General features: G+C 50.7%; 1 protein-coding gene across 1 annotated transcript in view; it reads left to right on the top strand.

Annotated features, from left to right (window-relative positions):
- The window catches only part of GRM4 (glutamate metabotropic receptor 4), a 223,019-nt gene that overhangs the window by 146,428 nt on the left and 49,439 nt on the right, over window positions 1–27,152 (top strand). The window contains exons 5-6 of the mRNA XM_032768742.2: window positions 3,692–3,846; window positions 10,138–10,278. Of these exons, the coding sequence (XP_032624633.1) occupies window positions 3,692–3,846; window positions 10,138–10,278 (296 nt within the window). The remainder of the gene's footprint in view (window positions 1–3,691; window positions 3,847–10,137; window positions 10,279–27,152) is intronic.

Here is a 27,152-nt window from a genome sequence, read left to right as displayed (position 1 = left end):
TTCGGCGGCGGGGGGTCCTTCCGCGCTCCTGGTCTTCGGGGCACTTCAGCGGTGGGTCCCGGAGCGAGTGAAGGACCCGCCGCAGAATTGCCGCCGAAGACCCGGAGCGCGGAAGGACCCCCCGCCGCCGAATTGCCGCCAAAGACATGGAGCGCGGAAGGACCCCTCTGCCGCCAAATTGCTGCTGAGGGCGGGAAAATGCAGCCCTTCCAAATCCTGGTGCCCTAGGCGACCGCCTAGGTCGTCTAAATGGAAACGCCAGCCCTGGCTGTACCAACACATGGAGGAATGCAGGCCCTGCCCCAGACAGCTTACAATGTACCTGAGGGCCATGCAATAAAAATCATGGTGCAGAACATTTCAAAGAAATACTCCCAGCGGGTGTAAGTCGGCACAGCTCTGCTGATCAGCAGATCAGATCCTTAGCTGGTGTACGTTGATTTCAGTGGAAAGATGCCAGTTTGCACTAGCTGAGGATCGAGGCAGCGGAGAGAGGGGTGGTACTGGGTGGCAAGGATCGCCAGCAGTTTGGCAGTGGCTGTCTGTCTGAGTGGCACTCAATCACCCAGCAGCGTCCAGTTCAGTGGTTGCGCTGGCACTGGTAGGAACATTTGTCTCACTCAAGCTGCTCACAAGGCTGCTCTGAGTTGCCTTTCTGCACACATGAAACCCCCTCCTCAGTGCTGGAGCCTTTCCAGCCTGCTGCTGTGTAACCTGATTTTCCCTAATGTTCAGTAATTAAAGGGGGAATTCAATTACCTGTCAGCAAGTATGCAAATGGGGCTGGAGAGCCAGTCTCTCTACGCAGCTCCCCCTGGAAGCTGCAGCCGTGCGGTGGAGTCAGGGACTCGGCTGGCTGCATGCTCTGTCGCTCAGCTGGGGCCTCTGTACATTTCACGCCACTGCTCCAGCTGGGCAGGGGAGAGGCACAGAAAGATGCAGGTCACTGTTGCTGGCTGCAACATGCACCTCAGTGTCCCAGTTCACCTGCTCGCTTTACCCATTGCTATGGCCTCCTGCCATCCCTCTTCACTAGAGATGGGCATGAACCCCAGCCCCATGCTCTGTGGGTCAGGGCCATCTCCCTCTGGCATCCTCTCCACTTTCTCACTCAGCATCGTCTCTCCTCCTTTCTCCGTCTCCCTCCTCCTCCTCCTGGCTTTCTGCTTTTCTTGCCCCTCACTTGCTCTATCCATCCTCCCTCTTCCTTTCTTTCACTTGTCTCATCCCTCCTGCCTTCCTGCCCACCGGGCCATGAGCATGCCTGCCCTGCAGGCTGGGTTAGAATCACAGGGCAGACACCAATGGAAGGACAGGGCAGGGTAAATTATTCAGTGAATTTTCCACTGATTGCCTAATGCTCTGCAATTTTTAATAATTCTCTTGCCTGCAGTGCTTCCCTATGTAAATACCAGGGGTGTCATTCTCCCTGGCCTGCTCCTGGCACAGTCCTTTCCATCCTGGACAGGGTGGGGACCATTCTAACGGGGTAGCATGACATTGCTCCCTTTGTGCCTGTGCAAAGGGACAGCACATAGCAAGGCAGGACTGGGTCTAGTCAGAACAGGGAGTGGAGTTTTCACCTCTCTTTCCCTGGGCAGCACTTGAGCCCAGCAGCTGCGATGGCAGGCAGGAAAGGGCTGGAGACAGGGAGGGGTAAATGGCAGGTAGCATGGCAGGAAGGGTGGTAGACAGAGTGTGTGATAGGAGAGGGGATGGAGACAGCAAGGAAGAGGGTGGAAGAACAGAGCCCATTTAAAAGGATCAAGGCAACACATCTGGGTCAAGCAGTTTACTCCAGCCCAGGTGCATCGCATCTTCTGTACGCCCTCTATTCGCTTTTCTTGTTATGCCATTGACACAAGTACATCCAGCTTGTCTTGTGTGAAAGGCAGAAAGTCAGACCCTCTGCTGGTGTAAATCAGGGTGTGCCTTCATGGAGCACTGTGCTGGTTTCACTAGAGGTTTGAACTGATTTTGTTAAACCAGAGCCAAAGGCTGTGTGGATGCTCTAATTTTGGTTTAAACAGGTTTGTTATGATGTAGCATAAGACACAGTTCGCCCGTGTCATTGAAAGAGTGATGTTAAACTGATTAGGAACAGGTTTCAGCTAAACTAAAATCAGCCACTCCTAACGCAAAATTAGACCATCCACCCAGAGGTCTGCACCGGCTTAACAAACCAGTGCATGCTTGTCCCTAGACAAATCCTTGGCACAGCTCTGGTGAAGTCAATGGGACTGCTCTGATTGACAGCAGCTCAGGATCTGGCCCATAGCATCAAATTCTGCTCTCAGATCGGCGTGCAGATGATAGCAGGATTTTCTTAACCTATTGATCACGGCTCTCACCTCCTCTTGCTGCTTACATTTTTAAATAAATATTTGTCCCATCATTTTCCTAGGGGATGAAGTTAGACTCGCACCACAATAATTGCCAGGATTTCTGTTTTTTCCCTTGAAGACTGATACCGCAATGTCAGCTGACTAGGATGAGGGTGGTCTAGCCTTGTGGCCGGAGTGGGCAGCAGACCTCATGGCCAGGTCAGAGCTGTTGTCAGGAGCCAAAGCCACTGGGAAAACCTGGAGGTAGAAACTGGGTATCAGAGCCAGGGGGATTGAGCCAGAAGCCGTAGTCAGGAGCCAGAGCCAAGGGTCAGACTGAGGGATAGGAACTGGAGCGAGCAGGGTAGCAGGCAATGAGGGATTCAAGGCAGGAGTAGGACAGAGGCAAGGCTGGATGCAAGGCAGGAGCAGCAGGAACCAGGTAACATGGGAGCAGGCACAGTGGTAAGCAGCATGAGTGTTGAGAAGCCAGGGAGCTGCTGCTGCTGCTGGCTTATAAACCAGCTTGCTGGCCTCAGCAGCCAGTCAGGTTTTGTGGCTAGTCAGGCAGCCTTGTGCAGGTCAGCTGTATTAATGAGGCTGCCTGGAGATTATCTCTGCTGCAGGGCCTGATTCCTGACACACAATTCCCCATCCTGCACTGCTTCCTGCATTTCCTGGGACTTCTCAGAGTAACAGCCTCAGAGACCTGGGATGCACATCTTCCTGACCTGCTGATTTATATAAGGATGTTTATTTTGCCAAGTACCTGTGTTCCCTTAATCACTTTTTAATCAGCTTCTGTATTGACAGCATCTTTTTTGCTTCCTCATAAAGAGGACAGGTCATTGATTCAGAGCGATCTGGGCCTCTTGGGGCAAGCCGACAATGTGTGTTTTAATATGGCTAACTATAAATGTATACATCTAGGAACAAAGCATGTCGGCCATACTTACAGGAGGGGGGAACTCTATCCTGGGACACGGTGACTCTGCAAAGATTTGGGGTTTGTGGTGGATATGCAGCTGAACATGAGCTCCCAGTGTGACGCTGTGGCCAAGAGAGCAAATGCGATCCCAGGATGTATAAACAGAGGAAGCTCAGATAGAAATAGAGGTTATTTTACTTCTATATTTGGTGCGACCGCTGCTGGGACACTATGACTGGTTCTGGTGCCCACAATTCAAGAAGGGTGTGGATAAATTGGAGAGAGTTCGGAGAAGAGCCACGAGAATGATTATAGGCTTAGAAAACAGTCCTTAGAGTGATTTGGGCTCTCCATCCTGCCCCTGCTTTCTCTCTCCCACATTGACCTGGGTGCAAAGACTGTGAGCTCAGAACCTGCTCTTTGGCTTTTCTTTGCACAGGAGGGTGCTGGAGGCGGCGAAGAGGGCCAACCAGACCGGGCATTTCATCTGGATGGGCTCAGACAGCTGGGGCTCCAAAATCTCCCCTGTGCTCCACCTAGAGGAGGTGGCGGAGGGATCGGTCACCATCCTGCCCAAGCGTGTGTCTGTCAAAGGTACGTGGGGCCGGAGTCTGCAGCTACCCTGGGGTGGAACCTGGGCAGGTTTGTGGGCAGAGTTAAGAGAGTAGGTGGGACTTGGGTAAGTACGTCACTTATTTTTTTTCCATTTTGAGCCCTACTGCTGCTCTGACATAGGGGTCATCCAGTACCTTCCCTGTCCACTCTACTGTGCTGTGCCACCCCATTTCCTCCGCCCACCTGCCTGTCCCCTCTGCCTTTTGCCTTGCGACGCACCCGGTTATACCATTGCTTCTCTCCTTTCTCCTTTGCAATTTCACCAAGCAGAGGAAAGTCCAGAATCCATTCCACACAGACACACAAACCTTGGTGCATCTGCAGGAGTGCCCAAAGATGGAAGGCTCCCTTGATCATGCAATGACCTTTGAATAGCGAGGAGAATAAGGCGAGTGCCCATCTGGAAAGAAATCTAAGTGTAGCCCTGGGCAGCGGCAGGAAGAACCCTGGAACTGGATTTCTGTGCCCTGCTGGCCAGGGTGCTAGGCACAGTCCCTAGGGGAGGAGGAAGAGCTGGAAATGGATTTCTGTGCATCTCCATAATGCAGAGAGCCCCTGCCTCCCTCTCTCACATGCTCGGCTTGGAGAATTCCTCTGGAAGAGCTCAGTAATTATTCTGAAGCTTTACAGTGAGAGATGGATCCCAAGCAAAGTGGATGAAAGGTTGGCAAATGAAGGCATTATCAGGGCTATTGCAGTGCATTATTCAATAAGGTGGTATCATTCCTTTGCTCTGGGTGGGTGGCCGCTGAACATTCACTGAGTGCATCTCTGCACAGGGTGAGAGCTGCACAGTTAGCAGGTCTGTTACCCGAACACCAGGCTCCCCATCCAGGAAAGCATCCACTTTTGGGAAGCTTGAAGCAACTCCATCTTCCATGCCCAGCCAGCTGAGCCTTAAAGGGGCCACCCCCTCTCGTTAGCTCCCTAGAGGTGCGGAATACTGCTCCACTCTGGCTCTACCCTGCTCCATGCTGAGGCCCTTTCCCCCTTCCTAGTGCAGTCCCAATTCCTTTGCTGAGGTGTTCACTCAGCCCTTGTCAGAGGTGGTACCATAGACCAGGACCCTGCCAAGGCACTGATTGCAAAGCCAGCAGCTTTCCTGGGTTCTGTACATCCTCTGCCATAGTGGGGGTACGTAGGGTCACCTGGGGAGAATGGCAATGAGAAGCTCTTGCGTTAAAGTCTGGGCACCATCACACAGCACTGTGATAGCAGCAAGAACACCGGCGGCCAGAAGGCCCCTATGAGTTTTGCGGATTGTGGGCCAGGTCCTCAGCTGTGGTGGATCAGCGTGGCCCCATTGCCAGCAGCACCGTGGATCTGGTCTTTAGAATGGCAGTATGGTCCAGTGGTAGAGTACACTTGGGTTCTATTCGTGGCTCTCTCGTTGACTGGCTGTATGACCTTAGGTAAATCAGTTCACTTCCCTTTCCTTCAGTTCCTCGCCCCCTGGTAAAACAGAGATGTTCATGCCTGCCTCTTTGGATGGGTCGGAGGATTGGTCAAGGAGTGTTTGGAAAGTACTGTGAGATACGTGGATAGAAGGTACTGTGGAAGGACAACATGATCTGACAGGAGTGACTGCCTGCCACTGAAATGCAGCCATCTTTGCTGTTTAACAGCACACTGCAACATTACCGAGTAACTTAGAGCACAAAGCGAAGGAGGTTATCCTACTCAGCTGATCCATCAGTGATACTTGATGTCAGTCACATGTGACTGGAGTCTGCCATGCCACACTCAGGGATCCGGGGGCCAAGCCAGGCTCCACTCATTATGCTTAGGACTTGAGTAGAGCACTGGTTGTTGGGAAGCACAGAGGATGTTGCGCAAACTCGTTAGCACTGCGGGAACAGCTAGGAGCCACACTCCCTATGTCTGCTGTGTGGGCTAAGGGTGGAATAGCAGGGGTTTCCCCCTCCCGGAGCAGCCACAGGACGGGCAGAGATGGGTGGGGTGGAAGATGCAGCAGCCAGGGTGTGTGTGGGTATGAAGAGCCCCTGACTTGGCCAGTGCATATCCTGCTCCATCACAAAGTAACTGTTTTGAAGCATAATTATTCTGTGGCTCTTCAGCTCTTGAACCAAAGATCGCAACTCTACCTGTCCCAGTCAGATCAGACTTGGGTACCTTGTGGTTGGCTCCACCTTTATAATGATCTGAACCAAAGCCCTGGCTTCCAACACTGCCCTGAACTTTGGGAACCCCTGGGTCTGGATCTGAGCTTGGGATCTGTTGAGTACCCCTAACCCAGGGGATCGATATTAGATGAAGCCAAGTGGTCACTAGATCCTGCGATGTACTCCCCATGGGCTGCTTTGCCTCTATCATGGGCAGCGGCTCCCTGTGACGTTGACAACCCCAATTTCCTTTTCCTTGTTTGTTCCCTGCTCAGCGCAATGACTGCAAGACACAGAGCTTGTCAGGGCACATTACGCTCCCTGCCGTCAATCACTAACCTGTCTAGAAACCGAACAACCAAGCGCCTTGATCTGCTGAAAGCTTTCTGACAGCTGCTCCCCGAGACTTGGGGGCAGGACGCTAATGCTCTCTGCCCTTTGCAGCAGATGCTGCAGAGCAATGGGGTGAAAGGGCCAGGGGCACTGTGGGGGCGTGGGGGCCCCTCAGTGTCTATACGTGCGTACGCTTTGTTGCATCTTTGAATCGGAACACGGGGGCAGATGCTACCCCAGGGACCTACTTTTTGATATGTGGTCCAAGGGTCAGCTCCTGTCGCTGTACAAACGAAACAACTCCCATTGACATCAGGGGAGTCACAAGGGCACAGTGGTGACAAGACAGTGCCTTTCCCTGGACCTGGTGCTTCAAAGGCAGGTGAAACACAAAAGGGAGGCAGAGAGCCAGGACCTGTCTCGTATCACTGGACTTGTGCTGCTGCGGCGACATCGCTATTTGCAGCTCATTGGCGCAAGCAGAGCTAGTGTGTGTCTGTCTACACTGGGAAGTGCCCTCCCAGCAGCTGTAGAGATGTTCTCCGTCGTGACAAATGGGAGGCCGTCAGGGTGGTGGGTAAGGCTGAGGCCAGGAATTGGAAGATCTGGGTTCTATTGCTGCTGCCGACTCACTGTGGTGCCTCATTTACCCCATCTGTATAATGGCAATACTGAGACAGCTCTGCCTTTGTGAGATCTGGGCATGCAAAATACTGCACCGCAGGGCCAGCAAACATCAACATGTGCAGAAGCCACCATCCGGGCCAGCTTTTCCAAAGAGCAGAGTCTGTGCTGAGCTCTGTTCAACATCTGCCCCAGCTGCCCCTACCGAGCACTTCAAACATCTGTTGCGGGGCTCTTGGGAAAATCAGCAAAACAGGAGCCTGATTAGCTTTCTCTGTGCTCTGAGTTATTTTCAGTCCCTCCATCGTGCTTGTCTTTTGTCATATTTTTCCTCTTTTCTGCTTCAGATGCCCTTTGCGCTCTCCCACTCAGATGCCTTTAATCATCCTTGCCCTCTCTTTTGAGAGAAAGTCAGCACAACTAAATACGTGACCGAATGGATCCTTGGCCGGTGTAAATCGCTGTGGCTCCACTGACGGTGAGAGCTGTGCCAGTTTGCACCCACTGGGGAGTTGCCCCATGGCATTTAGCGGGAGAATGGTGCTGTCAGTTTCTATAATGTCCTCATCTTTCACGTGTTGTTCTCGGTGCCTTGAATGCTTCTTGCTGGCTTTTCAAAGCAGAGAGCAGGCCCCTCCACTGACTGGTGTCCACAATGGCACCTGGATGTTTTTTTCCCTGAGAGGTTACAGGTAATTCAGACCCCATCACTGTGTAATGATGGTTCACATTGTTCCTTCCAGCATGCCATGCGTTGTACCTCGTTGTACTGAATTCCGTTCTGCCACAGCCTTGTCTCATTACCCGCTGTTCCCAGCCTCTTCTGGGCTTCCTCTCAACCCTCCTTTATCTTGGCTCTTGCCTCTTGCAAGGGACTGTAACAAAAGCCGACTGAGAGTCTACCTACGCTCTGTCCCCTGCATCCCAGTGCTACTCAATGCGCAGCCTAAGCCACCAGGTTATGGGGCTGGGAGGGGAGAAGAAACCCTCCCTCCTAAACAGTAGAGCAGCCCTCTAGCTGTTCCATGGAGGGGTTGACTTCTGCCCCAGGTCCTCCCTTACATCTCTCCTGTCTCCCATGTCCCCTTGGGATCTGCAGTGGAGGTAGCCCTCCCACCATGGGCTCTGTGGGGCATGGTAGGAGGTTGCATTCCCTTTGCAGGCTTCTGGAATGCTGCCTCCATAAGCAGTGGGACCTCAACAGTTCTCTCTAGGCCTGCATAAGGGGACATCAGGATATGACCCTATGCATAAAGACCAATGTCACTCATTGACAGATGGGACCTTGGCAGATGCTATTCTCAAAGCCCATTCTGGGGGAGGGCAGAGGGTCTCGTTCAGGTTTTTATCCCAGGTGGTTGTACCCAGAATCCATTCCAAGAGCTGCAGTTGCATAAAGGGGCCAGGTTTGGGGTTGGAGTGTGGGGGGAAATAAAACTTAATTGTGAGAGAATAAGCTGCGGAGTAATTGCAACTGTTCAAGGAGACACAATTGCATGCACTGGGCCAGTACACTCCTGGGTTTTTGGGTTGTTTTTTTGGAAGGCTTAGTGTCAAACTGCTTGCAATATCCTTATCTTGCCCACTGGGGATGTATGAAGTGTTGTGAGTTATTTATGCTGTTGCATTTATAAGCAAAGCAGGGAAATATAATCTAGATGAAATTACCATCAGGTGGGTGCACAATTGGTTGAAAGACAATATTCAAAGAGTAGTTATCAATGGTTCACTGTCAAACTTGAAGGATCAATCTAATGGGGTCCCACAGGGGTCTGTCTTGGGTCAAATACTATTCAGATTCCTTAATGACTTGGATGATGGAATGGAGAGTCTGCTTATTAAATTTGCAGATGACACAAATTGGGAGGGGTTGCAAGCACTGTGGAGGACAGGGATTAGACTTCAGAATGATCTTGGTAAATTGGAGGATGGGTCCGAAATCAAGAAGATGAAATTAAATACAGACAAGTGCAAAGTACTACAATTAAGAAGGGGGAAAAAAAGTCAAATTCCCAAATACAAAAGGGGGAATAAATGGATTGGCAGCAGTACTGCAGAAAAGTGTCTGTGGGCTGTAGTGAATAGCTAAATCGCTGAGTCAGCCATGTAATGCTGCAGCAAATGTCATTCTGAGGTCTGTTAACAGGAGTGGCGTAGGTAAGACGTGCGAGGGAATCATTTTGCTCTACTTGGCACTGGTGAGGTCTCAGCAAGAGTACAGTGTCCTGTGTTGGGCACCACACTTGAAGAAGTTGTGGTCAAACTGGAGAGAGTCTAGAGGAGAGCAGCAAAAATAAGAGGTTTAGAAAATGCGACGTAGGAGGAAAGATGGGGGAAAGTTTAGTTTGGAGAAGAGAAAGCTGAGGAGGGGCCTGATAACAGGTCTTCTATGTAAAAAGTCGTTGAGAGGAAGGTGAGCAACTGTTGTACTACCCTGGGCGGAGATGGAGAAGAAGCAATAGACTCGGTTTGCAGCAGGGGAGATTTAGGGTAGGTATTAGGAAAACCTTTTGACGTCTAAGGATAGTTCAACACTGGAACAGGTGACCTAGGCAAGTTGTAGAATCCCCATCACTGAGGGATTTTAAGAACAGGTTGGACAAACACCTGTCAGGGATGGTTTAGATTTACTTGGCCCAGCCTCAGCTCAGGGGGATGGGCTAGATGACCTCCTGAGGTCCCTTCCAGACTAGATTTCTATAATTCTGTGAAATATCCAAGTCCAGGACATCATCTCCCAGGGATTATACTCAAGAAGACCACATCCTTGGCTGGTGTAAAATATGGTAGTGCCACCAAAATCCATTTCACATTAACCGGCCCAGAATCCTCCCCTCCCAGAGCCCATCTCAGTTGGTCCCAGGTCCCTTCCCTCATTCTAAGCTACAAGTTGCCCAAATGACCTAAATATTACCCCAGTCCATGCAACCCTTGGGTCCAGGCTGGCAGAATGCAGAGATGGGAGGTGCTGCTGAGGGCTTTTATCTCCCATTGTAGCCCGTGATAATGCCTCTCCCTAGCTGCTCTGTCACTTTCTGACCAGGACAATTGCTCACTGGATCTTTGTGGTTCCCTGGAATGGTCCCTTCACCCACATGCCTCTTCCCTCTCCAACTTGTTTCAGACTCAGCTGCGCCTGTTCCAGCTGACTCTGGGATTTCACACTTCCCTCTATTGTTTCTCTTGGCAGGTTTCGACCGATACTTCTCCAGCCGGACACTGGACAATAACCGGCGGAACATCTGGTTTGCTGAGTTCTGGGAGGACAACTTTCACTGCAAGCTGAGTCGGCACGCACTGAAGAAGGGCAGCAACGTTAAGAAATGCACGAGTAAGAGATGGGGTGGGAATGGGAGGGGTTTGGAGCGGAGCCCCATTGGGCCAACACCAGAAGGAGTGGGAGAAGGGGCGCTTTGTGACCATGTTACAAGGGGAACTCTGGTGTCCCAGGAGGGAGGGAAGGTGAAGGACTCCCTGTGAAAATAGACTGGAGCAGCCTGGAAGAAGCCCGGTGGGGTTTGTCATTGGTGTTCATGGGTCACTCTGCTGGGTAAGGGGAGATGACGTACTGACAGATCTCTCAGCCCTGGACATCTGGGGTCAAATGGGGCTCATGCAACAGGGCCTAGATTGCCATCCTATGACCCATACAGCTCTGTGGGCATTTGTGCATATCATGAACAACCCCCTTACCAATGCTGTTGGACTCTCACAATCTCTACCCTGCAGAGACGATCAGGCGGATAGGGCTGGAAAGAGGTGATGTGGCAGACGGGGGTGTGTGGGGGGGGTCTAGTGTTGCAATATCCAGGGGTGCTATAGGTAGGCACTGAGGTGCATTGGCAGAGCTGCATGGGGAGCCCAGGACGGGAATAGTAGGGGTGTTGTAGATCACGATTAGGGTGCACTAGCAGATCTGGGCAGGAACCAAGGATGTGACTAGTGAGGGGGTACTGCTGGTCAGGATTAGGGTACATGGGGAGGGCTGCCTGGGAGCTAGGGACTGGAGAAGCAGGCATGTATTATGTGGGTTGTAATCCATGTGTATTGGCAGAGGAGGGTGGAAGGTGTGAGGCTCGAATAGCAGGGAGGGCTGCTGGTCAGGACTGAGCTATGTTGGCAGGCCAGTGGGGGCTGAGGTCAGACATAGCAGGGCTTGTGGCTGGGCAGGACTGGGACATGTTGTCTGCTGGGTGGGGAAGCTGTGGAATCCCTCATCTCCCGTGAGCAGTAAAATAACATCGATTGCACTTACCTAACCACCTCCCTAAAGCTCCTTTTGCAGATCCCCTCTCCTCCTGGAGGGGCCTTTCTGCTCTCTTCTCAGGGTCTCCTTCCCGCCAAACAGCCATTCCCTTAGGCATTAATTTCCCTTTGCACAAATTCTTCCTCTTGTCTGCTCGTAAATTTCTGTTAAACCACCAGATTCATCTGCACAGTTCCTTGCCAAGTTGTTGGCATCTTCTCTTTTATTCCCTTGAGAAAACTCATTGAAAATAGTTTATTAAAAAATGCATTCAGACAGGTTAGAGAGTTGCGCTGGGTAGGGAGGCAGAGCCATGGAAATGTCCCTCCAGCCCACTAGATGATAGAAAATATTCAAGACAGTCATACTACTTGGAGAGGCTTTAAAAATGTTTCCTTTTGGTTTCTTCTTCCAGCCTCTCAGATCTGCCTGGTTCTGCTCCTCGTTGGTTTGGAGCTGCCCTTGATTCTCCTCTGAAATGGGAGCTGACAGCCAGGAATCTCTCTTAGCCCCCTCTGCTCCTGTTCAGTGTTTAATGCTTTACCCACAGTTGGGAATGCCACAGCGTGAGTTGCATCGTGTCTTTCAACTAGGTCATGCATTGAAAACTGCCCAGGTGAGCAACCCAGATCAGACAGACATAGGGCCCTTTCAGAAGCTATCAGTTTGGCGGTGCACTGGGTGTGACTGTGAGCATAGTCTCACACTCATAGGCACCTATGCATGGCACTCACTGTCTCCATGCACACAGATATCCTGTAACGTCCATGTGCCACACACAGATCTGCTGTAACCCCTGCACAAATCACACTCCCCTGCATATATGTGAGCACACACTCATCCATGCTTTAACACAGACACACACTCAGATGTTTGCACGTGTGCTCATTTGCACGCACCCTCACACCCACTGAAATGCGCATGCCACCTTTCTCACTCCATTTCTCACTCTTTTTCTCATCACCTTTGCGTCCCCTCTGCCTCTGCCACCTAGAGCCAATGAGGTGCTCGGCAGTTTTCTGGGAGCACAGATCCACCACAATTCAGTGTGTCTGTCCTTGAACAAAAGGCACATTCTTAACCCACGTTGGCTAACACCGCAGTTAAAACAGCAGTGAAGATGCAGCAACTCGGCATTTAACTTGGGTTAGCATCTCAAGTTCAACCCCTAACTCAGCTAGGGGATATCTACACTGCGTCCTGACAGCGAGGTAGACAAAGTCGTGGCAATGGGGCTGGCACTAGCGTGCTAACATTAGCAGTATGGATATTGCAGCTCAGGCTCTGAAACCCTTCTAAGCCCCTAGGCTTGAGAGCCCAAGCTGCAATGGGTGACTGGGTGATCCCTCCTTCTGCCTGTGAATGGCTGTGATTGCTTGTAAGTCCTTTGGTGTAAGCAGCTAATTTCCTGTATGACTCACCCAATGGGGTCGTGCCTTGAGCGATAGCGCCGTGTTGACCATTCACATTCTGGCAGCATGTTAATCTGTAAGCACATTGCAAAGGGGACTGGAGATGGGGCAGGGAACATTTCACCCCCGTGCTGGAATTCAGTTTAGTGATGCTTCTGCGACTGTTTGGTGGAACAAGCTGTGAGCTCTCTGCACAGATGCTGCTGAACAAAGGACAGTACTGTGATTTATTTGAGCACGCGTATTTTTAATGTGCCCATCGCCATAGGGCCAGAGCTAAAAGCCGCCCTCACAACTGGCACTGTTTGTCTAGTTCGACAGCCTCCTTGATAGAGAAAACAAGGGCTGAATGGAGCACAGAGCCTGTACTCCTGCCTAGAGATGGGTCTGTACTGAGGCATATGGCTGCAGCAAGTGGGCAAGCATCCTCTGCTGGACTGGCTGCTTTCTCTGCTGGTGTCAACCGGTGCAGCGCCACAGGGTTCATCCCTTCACAACAGCCAAGTATGAGCCTACTCGCTGTACGTCTGCTGGCCCTGCCTTTCCCCATCCCTCTCTCTCTCACACTCAGTGCTGCATGGATCTGATTTCCATTTACACCCAGGCCCCTTGATGCCGCTCCAGCAGCACACAGTGGCCTTAAATCTGGTGTAAATTACATTTACACTCTCTCCAAGTGCCCTTCACACTGCCAGGGGGTAAGTGAAGGAGCCTGGGGGCCGCTGAGAATCACAGCCACCTTGTCCGCCTACGCTCTGTGGCCCCAAGCAATGATCTCGCCCTCTGTCCAATGTACCTTCAAACTGGCTTCAAACCACACGCCTGCCCTCACTCTCAAGCCCTAAGATTGCCCTGCACTGGGTTTGCATTAATACTTCCTCTTGGGTCAGATCCACAGCTGGTGTAAACTGGTCGTGGTGAGGGAATTGCACTGATTCACACCTGCTGAGGATATGGCCCCATGCCGGGGGCTGCTTTGCTTGCTGCAGATTCTGGCATTCGGGTAGCGCACCCACTCTAGCTCCCTGCCCCATGGCAAGTGCTTTGAACAGCAGCTGCAATGGAGCATCTGGCAAGGAGCAGGAGCCGGTCTGACAGCCTTGAGATAAAGGGCTCCAGTCACTTTCTGTGCCCCTGGCTCCAGGACTCGGTATCATTTACATAGCAGCCAGTGTCTCCGGGATTTCCTTTTCCCCCCTCTAACAACAACTTTTCACTGCATTTCCCCATAAGGCTAAGTAGTGTTATGGAGTGAAATATTTTAATTGGTGCTGGAGGCAAAAGGTGGTGAGCACCAGGGAATCCGTCATTTTGCATCCATGTTTGTGCGTGGCCACATCTCAGAAAAGTCACAGAGGGACTTGCTGGCTAGAGGCAACACCCCCTCTTGGCAGTCTGGCCCTGGCCTACAGTCCATGGGTTTGGGAAGGAGGATTCAAGTGCCCTCTGCCCAATTGATCATGTTTGGCTGTTGGGAGTTAAAGGAGGGGTAGATTTCTAAGATATTTATCTGACTCTGTCATCTTCATATCTGAGCATTTCACAGTCTTTAATGTGTTTATCCTCCCAACACCCCTGTGAGGCAGGGCGGGGCTGCTATCCCCAGGGCACAGATGAGAAACTGAGACACAGAAAGACTAAGTGATTGGCCCAAGGTCACGCTTGGAAGGAGTCTGTGGTAGAGAAGGGAACTGAACTTGGGACTGTTCAGTACCAGGCTAGCCCCTGACTGCTTGGAGCCCAGCACGCAATGGGATTGATGTTCCTAAGTCACTTAGGCACTTTAGAAAATGTTACTTTCCGTGCTTCCATTTCCTCTGTTGCAGACAGAATCAGGATAACGTGTCTTCCCTGGCTGGCAGGGGGAATGTGTCAGCGCGGTATAGAATAGAGGCAGACATGGTCCCTGCCCATGGGTAGTCTGAAGCCTAGTCTAGATATTGGTATCTGGTTATGCACTGCCCTGGTATGGAAGGGAGACCCATGGGCATTACAGGGGAGTCCAAATGCATCTGTTGCTTGTTTGGTATGAGCCCGCTGTCCCCTCTGTGCTGTGAGGATGGGGCTCTTGACGGGCCCAGGAAGCCCCAGCAGAATGGAAGCCAAGGGAGCTCCTTGCAACTCTAGGAGGCAAGGTGTGCATTTGCATGGCTTCTCCTCTCCCTTGCACTGGTGTAAAGCAGGAGTGACTCCAGCGTGAAAGTGACACAGTGGCGAATCAGGGCCCCGTCGTCTTTTGGAGCTGGGCTGTTCCAACCAGAGACGTGTGTCCCAACCTAGGTCCCGACCTGTCCCTGACCCCAAGGGACCCTGGCATTCAGCCACCACCCTGACCTCCCCTTCTTACCTGACCATCTGCATTTTTAGCCTGGGCCAGCTAGGGATGAAAGCAGTAAACAAGGCAAATAGGGAATCTGTCTTGGTGACAGCCCTGCCGTTGAGGTGACAGTTGGAGGCTCAAGGAGGTGACATGTTTACTGAAGGACTGGAGAGATTTACTGCTTGCCTGGTGCTGGGGGAAGACAGATAACAGCTGGGCTCTCAGACTGAGACAAGGAGAGATTTCAGGACATATGCTAGCTCACCTATGAGCCCCAAAGGGAAACTATCTTAACCCTTGGAGTGCGATGCCACATGGGAACCCAGCAGGGCAGGGAAGTGGGTCTGTCTCTACCAGTCTGTGCTGGGTGGTGCTGAAAATGATTTGCGGGGGTGTGTGTGAAATTTTGGAAAATTCATGGTTTTGCCCACAGCCATTTTATGATCCAGAGATGTTGCTTTGGGGTGGGAGGGGGGCGGGGGGGTGTGGCACCAAAGTGCACCAAGGTTAGAATTTCTGCGTGTTTCAAGGTGCAAATGGATCTTCATCTCAGTGAAATCCTGACAGCTTTTTAACTGGATAACAACGTGCCTTTTCTCCCAACCTGTGTCTTGGCTGCTTACACTGTCAGGCCTTCGATGCAGGGTCTGTACAACGCTCAGCACAGGGGGCCCAGATCTCAGTGGAGGCATGCAGGAGCTACCATAATACTTACAGTAGTAATAATTACTGAAAAACCCTGAGTTATTAGTAGCTTTTCTTTCTTTTTCTGGGGCGAGAGTGTCTTTATAGGCCTCTTGGAGACTCCTGGTAATACCACTTATTCCGTCCAATCCTATCCTGTCTCAGGCCAGTTGCCCTGTCCCCTTCTGAACTCATTTGCGTTTCGGCTGAGCAAGCTGCAGGGGCACTACAGAACAACCGGCATTATCCCTGGTTGGCCCGCTCCCAACCTCCATTCTGCCTCCTATGCGAAGGGTCTGGTTCAGTAAATTCCTGGCTGATAGGCCAGAAGGGACCACTGTGATCACCTGGTTTGGCCTTCTGCATAGCATAGGTAGTGTAGGTCTTTTAGAAAAGCATCCAATCTTGATTTTAAAATCTCCAGTGATGATGGATCCACCACAATCGTTGGTACGTTGCTCCACTGGTTAATTACCCTCCCTGTTAAAAATGTGCACCTTATCTCCAGGCTGAATTTGTATCTCTTTTTTTCCAGCGGTTGGATCAGGTTAGATCTTTCGCTGCTCGATCTGAAGAGCCCATTATCAAATATTTGTTCCCCACATAGGTACTCTAAGAATGCGATGAAGTCACCCCTTAACCTCCTTGAGTCTAGCACCATAAGGCAGGTTTGCTAATCCTTTAATCAGTCTTGTGGCTCTTTTCTGAGCCGTCTCCAGTTTTTCAACATCCTTCTTGAACTGTCGCTATCCCAGCAGTGGTCACCCCAGTGCCAAATGCAGAGGTAAAATAACCTCTGTACTTCTCTGAAGATGCCCCTGTTCATGATTCCCAGGATCACATTAACCTGTTTAGACACAGCATCACACGGAAAGCTCGTGTTCAGCTGATTATGCACCATAACCCCCAAGTCTTTTTCAGAGTCACCGCTTCCCAGGAAAGAGTCCCTCATCTTGTGAGAATGGCCTACAGTTTCTGTTCCTAGACCCATGACCCGACATTTGGCTGTATTGAAAAACATGTTTGTTTGTTTGCACCCAGTTTACCGAAATAACCTTTGTTTTGCTCTGTCTGCATCCGGAAGGGTGATGCCCCCCTCAGCCTGGCTGCAGCTGGTGACTCTGACATCTCTTTCCCCTCCTAGGAGGCAGGAACCGGGGGAGGACCAGGACTTTGACGTCTCTGCAAAGGCAGCAGGGGCATGTAAAAGACGCCAAGTGTGAAATGAGATGAGATGAAATTGAGTTAGCCCCACCTGGCTCACGGGGTCCTCTCTCTGGAACAGCTACTGAGTTGTTTTTCATAGGCTCATTTTTGCCTGCACCACAGAATGTGCTTTCAGCTCTCTTGGTCTGTACAGGATGCATGCGTCATCTGCATCTGTGCATTATGAGTGTATCAAGGTGGTTTGCAAAGATCATCTCAAACACCAGAAGTGCTCTCCTCCAGGGACTGTGTGTTTGGACTTGTTCTAAATATAGCAGGAGTATTGCACAGCACCTTCATCTGGTGAGAGTTGCAACGTAAGAGGCACTGGTTAGGGTGTCGGACTGGACATCAGGACATCTGGTGTCTATTCCTGATCAGGGAGGAAGTGGTAAGAGCAGACAGCAGGGACTCATGTGTCCTAGGGTCTATTCCAGGCTTTGGCAGGGACTGTTGTCTAGGAATGAGCAGGGGGCTGGGACTCAGGATTCCTGAGTTTTATCCCAGGCTCTGCATGTCCCACTGATAGCAACGTGTGCTATTGACATCTCCTGGCGGATACAATGCCAGTGCGGCTTCACTTAGACAGTTCCCCATGTGTGAGATGTCCCTGTGCTAGCGAGATGGAGGTGTGATGTCATGCCGGTAAGTCCTGAGATGTGCACTGCTGGCTGTCCTAAGGGATGCGTGAATGCCAGATGTTCACCTTTTGTCCTACGCTCTGTGGGCCAGGTATTCAGACAAGCTCGGAGCCAGCACCCACCGGGCCCAGTGCTCTGCTCCTTAATGCATCTGGGCGATAAATGAATAGCAGGTTTGGGGGCGGTGTCATCCAGCGGGAAAGGGGTTCTGGGCCCTGACACTGTAAATTGGCTTTTCTGAATAGGTTTCCAAAGAGTGAAACCCAATGAAGGGAAAGGGAAGGGGGGGAATCCCTTGATGTGGCCACAAACAATGGAGCTGAGCCATGCTGAGCCCCTTGCACCTCCTTTTGACTTCAGTGAGAACAGAGGGTACTTAGTATCCCCTAGGATCAAGCCCTCTGTGGACATGTCCCAGGTGATGAATCTCCATGGCTCTGCATAGTTGCTCTCCCAGTGCTTGCATCATGCCTCCTGGGGAGGAAAGCCATGGCCACCCCCCACCAGTAAATTCCCCTTGCCACCCCACCCCCCGTGACCTGATGGGTGTGATGTGTCTTTCCCCAGGTACCATGAACAATGATGTGTTTGTGGAGTTAAATTAGATGTGCAGCCCCACGTCAAACCTGAGGATATGGCACATTCGTGACAAAGGCTGCAGAAGGAAGCATGTGTCCTTATTTCCTGTCGAAGGCGCTTGGCTGAGCTGCATCCGAGCTACTAGAGTAGATGCTCTCCTTCCCGTTGTCTCTTCCCCTTAGCAGTGCTTGTGTTATCTGCATACGCTAATATTTGCATAGTGTCTGTGCCTTCATGAAATGCAAAACCTGAGCATGACCTTAAGGAACACTTCAGAGCTATTGGCTCCGGAAATCCTCCAGCACTGGGAAGCGACCCACTGGTTGCATTGTCAGTTGTCACAAGCTGCTGAGCTCTTCATCTTAATAATAATGTAGCATTACACATGGTATTTTAAGGGCACAGTATCAAAGGAGGCAATTGAAATCCTGAGCCATGACAGATATCCTAGGGATCGTCTTTAAATTATCTGAATTTCTCTGCAAATAAATTGTCTCCAGGATGATTGTTTACCAGATAAACAGAGAGGGGAAATAATAGCGCTTACAGCTGGCAATAAATAATCTGGATGCCTGGAGCTAGTTGGTCTCGCTTCCCAGAGTTGTGCAAATGTTTCCTTTGCAGTTGTTCTGTTTGGGGTTCATGCTCCTGGGTTTTCCCTTAGGTTTGAGCAAACCCTCAATCTCCCAGTGAAACTCTCTCCAGACTGCTGTTTCAATTGCTCTTCCATCAAAATCCTATAGATCTAGGGCCAGGTTCTCAGCTGGTGGAAATCAGGCAGCTCTGTTGACTTCAGTAGATTGATGCTGATTTACATCAGCTGGGGATCTGGCCCAATCAGGGGCGGCTCTAGACATTTTGCCACCCCAAGCAGGGCGGCATGCCATGGGGGACGCTTTGCCGGTCGCCGAGAGGGCGGCAGGTGGCTCCAGTGGACCTCCCGCAGGCGTGGCTGCGGAGGGTCTGCTGGTCCCATGGTCCGCTGGTCCCGCGGCTTTGGTGCCTGTGGGAGGTCCACTGGAGCCACCTGCCGCCCTCCCGGCAGAGTGCCCCCTGCGGCATGCCGCCCCAAGCACGTGCTTGGTGTGCTGGGGTCTGGAGCAGCCCTTGGGCCCAATCTACCCCAACTTCATTGCTCTTGCTTGGGGAATAAGGCCCTAATCCAGGAAAGCACGTACTTTGGGTATAAGCATGTTCCCAAACAGAAGTGTTTTCCTGAATTGGGATCTAAGTCATGGCAGATCCTTGGCTGTATTAAATATTGTTTTGCTCCTTCTCTAACCCCTTTTTTTTTTGATGAAATGACGCCTCGCAACATCCCTGTTAAGCAAGTATTCTATCCATTTTATGAATAGGGAAACTGAGGCACAGAGAGTGAAAGCTCTTTGGGGTCGGGGCTGTCTTTTTGTTCTGTTTCTACAGCACCTAGTACAACTGGGTCTTGGGGCTTCTACGCACTATGGTAATAGAAACAAATTATAATATTAAAAGATGCCTCTGGCTGGAAGAGGCCAGGATTGAAGTAGCTTTGAGCTTCTCCATGGTCAATGTGTCTGATCCGCTCCATGTAGCACCTCTTGCTGGGAGAGGCAGAACAGGAATAGATGTCAGTGCCCCACAACCGGTGCTCCTGCACAATTTTCTACAGGATCATCTGAAGGAGAAGCAGAGACTGTAGTATGTGGATGCCTCCCCCTTGGCTGGTGACCATTCATTATTCTCCGTGGCGACTCTCACGCCAGGGGAGGTGGTGGTACAGAAGCTGCTGGTGGTCTGGAGCATCATCACTTCAGCTCTCAAAAGAAACATAGGGAGTGATTTTGATTAACTCCAGCAGAAAGCCAGTGCTGGGGATGTGATCGGAATTGCTGCTAATCCTTTCTCATGCATCGCTTGAGAAGATAGCTACGGCTGCTCTCGGAGGGGTGCCCAGCTAGATGCATAGCATACTTGAAAATTAATTATCAGACCAGTGGAACGATGCATGACCCGGCTATTATAATCAGCAGGGTCACATTGGCTTCGCCGTCCTAATCTACTGAGAGCTTCAGAGTGAATTATTGTACTCTAGTCTGGAACATGCCACTGCAAAACTCTGTTCGCTGATCTGCATTTTTCTCTCCCCGCGCAACTTCCTTTTGGAAAACATTTTAGTCCGGATGAAAGGTGCTGGTTTGACAGTCCCAGAGATGTCCACTTATCTACAGCACAAGCTGCAATGGAAGCAGCAGGAGGGCACCCTGGCTGATGTAGCTCAACCTTGACTGGAGGGAGCCCTGCAAGTGATGAGAAGGGAATTCAGTCCTTGTGCTCTGTGCTCAGGCTGCCAACGAGCAGGCCAGTTAGTGCTGGGAGAATGAACAGCATGGGTGATTTGTAATGGGATCCAGAGCCTTTCACGAGTGCACAAGGCCCCTCTTCAGATCAGGACCTCGTTGTCCTAGGCACCGTACTCACATAGTCCTTGCACACAAGAGTTTGTCATCTAAAAAGCCAAGGCCGAATTCTTATCCCTATTATATAGATGGGGAAAGAGATTAAATGACTTGCCCAAAGTCAACAGGATGTCTGGGAGCTGGGGTCTTGAACCCATATGTCCTGAGTTCTAAGCAAGTGCCTTAACTGCAAGATTATATTAGTGACTGAAAAGTGGGAAATGGACAGATCATGCACATTCCACAGGCTCAGAATCACGTGATAACATACACATGCTCAGTCTTTCCTGAGAGTGTAGTGACAATGCCCGTATCTTGTTTGCCTTGTCACATGGTGGTATTTGCATACACTGCCCCACATGATCATGCACAAAGACAATGCACGTAGCACGTGCTCATTGTCATGTGAGAGCATAGGGGACAATGCACATATGACGTGCTCAGTTTTATCTGATGGTGTAGTGCACATATCACGTGTTCAGTGTCACCTGATGATGGGACAGTGTGCATGTGACATGCTTAGTGTCCCGTGGTGGCATAACATGCATTAGCTGAAAGATAGCAGCCTCACATAGCCTGGACCTGGGGGAACAACCCCTGGGGCTTAGCTTTGGAGTAAAGTCTATTACACCCTTTCTTTAATGGGTAATTATCTTGGCAAGAGAGAGAGGCTTGTCTGCCTTGTGAGAGATGAATGCATGGAAGGACCCTATGTTGAGGGAGAAGATTAATAGCCCTTGTCAATAACATGGAAGAAGTGAAACCCATCAAGTTATCCTATGAGTAATCTCCATGTACTACACAAGCATATGGATAACTTCGAAGAATGGGCTATAAGTTTACCTTCTTGATGCAATCTTATCTTGTTGGTCAGTTCGCTATCCATTTGTTTCAGCGCTTCGTTCACCCGGCACGCATCCGCACTCTCATTCCGAGGTGAAGGTGGAGAGAGAGGTGCGGAAAGGTGGACACCGGCTTACCTCACTCTTACGACTCTCTCTTCCCTTCTGCTTGCCTGGGCAGGCCGCTTACATTCTAGGTTGTGGAAGAGATGCCACATGTTACCTCCAGGGATGTACACACCATGCTGTCTCTCACTTCTGCTCTGCCTGGCTTCTGGCCGTTTAATCTCAATGGAGCATCGCAGACACTGGGTTATGTGGCTATTTGTGTACAGAGAAAAGCAGAACAGAAATCTCTGCCCTGGCGGCAAAGGAGTGGGAAACTCAGAGAGCATAGATGGTTCAGGAGCAATGATGTATTGGGGTATCGCAGAGTGGGAGAAGTGAAAGAGGAAGGATGTGAATAAAGGGAGGCAATCCCTAGGACCACCCATTGCTGGGACCTAAACAGGATGCACTGAAGCCTCAGCCCTCAACGAGACCTCCGGGAACCATGAATTATGCTGTGTGCCAAAGGTCTAGCTACTCAGAAAGCATGTAATTCTACATTTCTGTGATTCTATGTGGGTTGGCCTGCAGGTACAGTACCCTGGTGTCCTCCATTGTCTGCACTGTCTGAAGTGGTGCAAGGAGTCCCAAAGGCAGCTACAAATAACCAAATGCTACTGCTGGCTTTTCTCCCAATTGTCATGCGTGGGGGGCTCCGTGAGCAGTCAGAAGACACTGAATGGCAGCGAATGGTGCTGGCTGGCTACCATGGGCAGTGGGGCAGGTGGCATCCAGTGCTGTGCATGATGTCCTGGAAAGAGATTCCCTTTTGGGGAAGAGGCTAGGGCAGAGCGACAGGAGGTTCTGGGTTCAGGCTCGCTGGGAAGGTGACTGAGGACTGGCCCCTTTGTTCCATTTGTGATCAGAACTTTGGTAGCTGAATGATTACAGCCCAGCTGATTTGGGCTTTGTCACAAAGATGGCATTGGCTCAGCTGCACAGAGGCGATTCTGGTTCCAAGCAAGAGGAGCACACTTGCACACTGTCTCTTTCCCTCTGCTGGCTAGTCACACAGGGGACAACAGCCTACTACTGTTACCAGCTAACAAAGCTACTCCTCTAGCACAGGTGATCCAGGCCTTCTCCTTTGGTGATGAATGTACCAGGTTCAAATCCAGTTGACGAACTGGCCTCTGGGCTATTGTGCAAGCCTGAGATGGAGTCTCCATCTCCCCCTCTCTGCCCCATCCATCTCCTTCTTATTGCTCTCTCCTGTTCCTCCAGCCCAAGTCCCCACCCAGCCTGGGCATGTGGGACGCCTAGCACAAACACTCTGCTTGGGGAGTGTACATGGTGCCCCTGCTGGAAGGGGCTGGGAGAGCACTTGCAGGGTACGCATGTCAGCACCACTTCCAGATGTAAGATAGAATTTCACTGCAGCACTCCCTTATCTCTCTCTGCGCTACCTTTGTCTCAGCTCCTCAGATGACCAAACCCAGCCAATCTCCTTATGTCCTTAGCCGTGGCTTAGGTGTGGCTCAGCTATCAGACATGCTGTGCTGTCTCCACTCGCCTCAGACATGCCAAGAGGCAGGGAGAACAGACGGGAGGCGAGAGCATCATGGCCTGAAGCATGGCAAAGACCAGGGCCAGCCAGTCTCGGCATGGGACAGGTGCCTTTTAATCACATGCTGCACTGGCTTCCAGCTCTGCAGAGGGATGCGTTGCGTTCTGGGCTCTTAGGCTCACATTTCATAGAATCATAGAAGATTAGGGTTGGAAGAGACCGCAGTAGGTCATCTAGTCCAACCCCCTGCTTGAAGCAGGGCCAGTCCCCAGCTAAATCATCCGAGCCAGGGCTTTGTCAAGCCTAACCTTAAAAACCTCTAGGGAAGGAGATTCCACCACTTCCCTAGGTAACCCATTTCAGTGCTTCACCACCCTCCTAGTGAAATAGTGTTTTCTGATATCCAGCCTAGACCTCTCTCACTGCAACTTGAGACCATTTTCCTTGTTCTGTCATCTGCCACCACTGAGAACAGCCTATATCAGTCCCCGCTTCAGGTAGTTGAAGGCTGCTATCAAATCCCCCCTCACTCTTCTCTTCTGCAGACTAAACAAGCAGTGTTCCTTTCTCAGTGATCCTTTTCTCTCCAGACCATCCAGGGCTTGATGCCTAGGGGGACTGCTTCAAACCCACCCGGAGAAGCTTGTATGCTGCTTACGCTCTTCGTGTTCCCATCCCCCCAGTGCTTTGATATGCGCGAAGCCTGGTGGCGAGGTGGCGGCTCCCAGAACCAGCTGGATGGACTGGCTTTGAACCCAGTTCCTTGTTGGTGTCGCGTTGCGGGGGCAGAGGGGACGTTTCACTTCAGTTCCCGTCCCCCGGGGCCTGCCCTGAATTTTCTTTGCATTCATGGTTCAGAAAAGCTGATAACTTCCAATTTTACGTGTGTTTTTCCCTCATGGGCTCTGTATGAGCCATGTGAATGCAGCAGAATCTTGATTCCAAACCCTGCTAGAAAAGAGAGATAGGCCTGGCCTGTAACCACAGATTTCCCCTATCCGATCAGATCAGGAGCTTCTCTTGGCTGCTCTGGCCCACTCCTAACCAGAAAGGTCATGTCTTCCCATGAAGCGTCTCTAGGCTTAGGGTTATGTCTCTAGACTTTTAACCATTGCCTCTCTAGGGGACTCCCTTCCAGGCCAGCCTCTGGGGAGATCAAACCTGGCATTGCCCCATTGCTTAACTGTGGCTAGAGTCACTGGGGCTCCTGCCTGGCACGTCTTGGGGTCTTTTGGCAGGTTTCTAGCACAACTGGGTAGGGTAGGGAAGACAGAGTAGCATGGGAAATCCAGTAGGTAGTGCAGGAGGGATTCCTCATGGTGCAGCTTCTCCCTCGCCCCTTCTGCTGGGTGCTGTGGAGAGCTGGGAACTTGCTGCCAGTGCTGCTCGGAAATGGGGAGGAGCAGAGACCCTTCATCGCCTATGGCTACACCATGGCATGGGGGGTGATGGAAGCGCACCTCAAGGCACTGGAGGCTTCTGATCCTTTGGCTGCAAATTCTATTCTACAGTTGCAATCTTCTGAGGCGTGCACCTCACTGGGTTGGGTACTGAGTGGTCTGGGGACATTTTACCCTTGTGCAGGGACTACCACATGTAGCCTGATTCCTAGAGCCCCCAGTGGTAGAGAAGAGATGTAGTGAATATAAAGGGGATTCTTGACTCAGGTGGCTGGAGTCAGACAGACCCTGTGTTTCTCTCTGGCTCTCTAAGTCCCAGTCTGTGCTGCCTGGAGTTATCACACAGGGTCTCCCTAAGGCCCAGCCTGGAATCACAAGCCCTGGAATGAACTTCTGTCCTGTACAATCCAGTGCACAACACCTCCAAAATTGACCCCCCATGCTGTCTCCCTAGTACTGTTCCTACCACTCCTCGGATGGTTCCTCGCAGGCCCTCACTTCACAAGGCCCACTCCTTGCCCTGGGTTAAAGCCCCCATCTGCTTTGCTGAGCTCCCATCACTTTAGCCGCCTGTGTTTGGTGTCACTCAGCTGGGCATCTGAAGGGTTCTGTTATTGAATGGGATGCTGGAATAGCAGGAAAGCCCCTATCGGCCACTTACTACTGCAGCGCCACACCACGGGGGACTCTTTCTTAGCTCTAATTAACAGCATGTTATGTTAATCGGTGTCTTTCACTAAATGATTAACATGTTTCAAGTCCCATTAGGAGCTGTTATGGCAGGGAAAGGCAGGCAGCTGTCGCTGGTAATTACTGCACACTTGAATGAGTCCACCATCTAGGGCTGGCGGGCGAGCAGAGAGGGCGGGTGGGGCAGTAGGATGGGAGGAGAGTTCAAAGGGGGTGGGGAAAGCATGGTAGAGGATGCGTGGCTAGTGATGGATGTTGCACAGATGGTCTCCTGACACTGCGGATAGCTCCGGAGACTGATACTGTCACAGCTGATGGTGAGATTGATGAACCCAGCATGCTGGAGGATGAATAATATTTGCATAAGCTGTAGCTCAGGCTGTGACTGGAGTATGTGAACTTGGGGATGCCAGAGAATATGTGCTGTGTGGCCCAGTGCCAACTGCAGACAGCTCTAGTGGGGTGTAAATAAAACAATCCACAGGCCAGGCTCAGGGGTGAAGTGGAGGAGAAGCTCAGGACAGGGTCTGAATTTAGGGGCTAGCCACAGTCCTGAGCTCCCCAGGGAGAGGCGTACAGGGAGCATTTTCCCATCGTGAAGTGAGAGTGCTGTGATTCCCTATGGGCAATCAGGAATTATTCTGCTCAGGACTGGCCCCAAAAATATTCTATCAAAACTGTTTTTTGACAGAAAATTGGGATTTTGACAAAATGGAATTTTACATGAACAGCATCTGCCTTCTGGGGGATATTTCAATTTTTTGTCTAAAAAGAGAACATCTGAAAATGGAAGTGTTTTTGGCTGAAAATGAAAATAATCTGATTTTGAAATACCATTACTGTGCCTCCTGGAAGTTGTAGTCCAGTTGCATCATATGCCAGGTTCTCCAGTTGGACTTCATCTCCCAGGATGCACTGTGGCATGCGATTGCCATGATGCATCACCTCCATTCGTGGGGGGGGTAGTGTCATTATGAATCATGGGACATGTAGTCCAACCAGGGAGCCCAGCCTATAGAGGCATATGAGATACCTGACCTACAACCCCCATTAGGCACCGTGGTGGCATTTCAGAATTGAAATATTTTGATTTTAAACTGAACTATTTCAGTTTTTGATTTTTCATTGAAAACTTGAAATTTTCCAACCGTGTCTAGTTATACCAAATAAGCTCTGGGTAACACATTGCCTGCCTCCCAGTTAAGTATTTCAGAGGTCCTGTATAATGGTGATCATACTGACCAAGAAGGAACTGTGACAAGCTCTGCATTTTTAATGGCATTCAGAGGATGTGCCAGGTTATTCTAATGCTCCTGGATGCCCTGCCTCCAGAAAGTGGCGCTTCCTGGAAATGTTTATCTCAGTACTGGGAAGTTTGGCAGAGCTGCAGGAGGTATCTCCCTGAGGCAGTGCTTGAGGTGCAGTGACATGACATCTTTCCACTCCAGCCATGAGTGCCGGACTTTGGATATTGGCTATAGTTTGCCATAGCTTCAGAACTGTCCACTGCAGCCTCATTCAATTTCCGTGAAGAGTTTGGGGCTTGCTTGGAATATATTTTCACCCTAATGCTGTTTACTGTGTTAAGTTTATGAACCATAAACTTCCTGGCTGGGAAAGATGAGTTCTAACTAGCTGAAGAATTTTATGGGGTTTGGAGTAGAGATCAGTGTTAAGATGGAAGTGCGAAACAGCTATAAGTGAATGAATGATGCTGCTATGCATCTCAGGGGAATTTCTGCACAATAGATGTCTAGCAGCTCACAGCTACGCCCAGAGAAATATACGTGTTAGAGATGTGCTCAGAGTATAAAATTCAGATCAAGATTACATATATCTCAGTATTGGGGAGTATTTGAATCAGAGTAATGGTTCTATCTATGAATTTAGATAGGATGTATCTATTATTATCTGTAACATATCTGCCTGGTTTGAGGAGGCTCCTTTGAAATAAACAAGGCAGACGAAGAAATGACTGTTTTTCAGTGGCCGAATTGGGGTGCAGAGAAAGATTAAAGGGGCAGGTTCTCAGGGATGTGGGGAACCCACAGCTCCAACCGCAGTTACCATCACAGGATTTGCAAGCCATCATCTGTTCTGAAAAAAGCAGGCCTCAGGTGACTGTGCTAAGGTGA

The sequence above is a fragment of the Chelonoidis abingdonii genome, chromosome 4 (assembly GCF_003597395.2).
Source record: "Chelonoidis abingdonii isolate Lonesome George chromosome 4, CheloAbing_2.0, whole genome shotgun sequence".
NCBI lineage: Eukaryota > Metazoa > Chordata > Testudines > Testudinidae > Chelonoidis > Chelonoidis abingdonii.
Note: the sequence above shows the minus strand (reverse complement) of the source record. Positions and strands in the feature narration are given on the sequence as shown.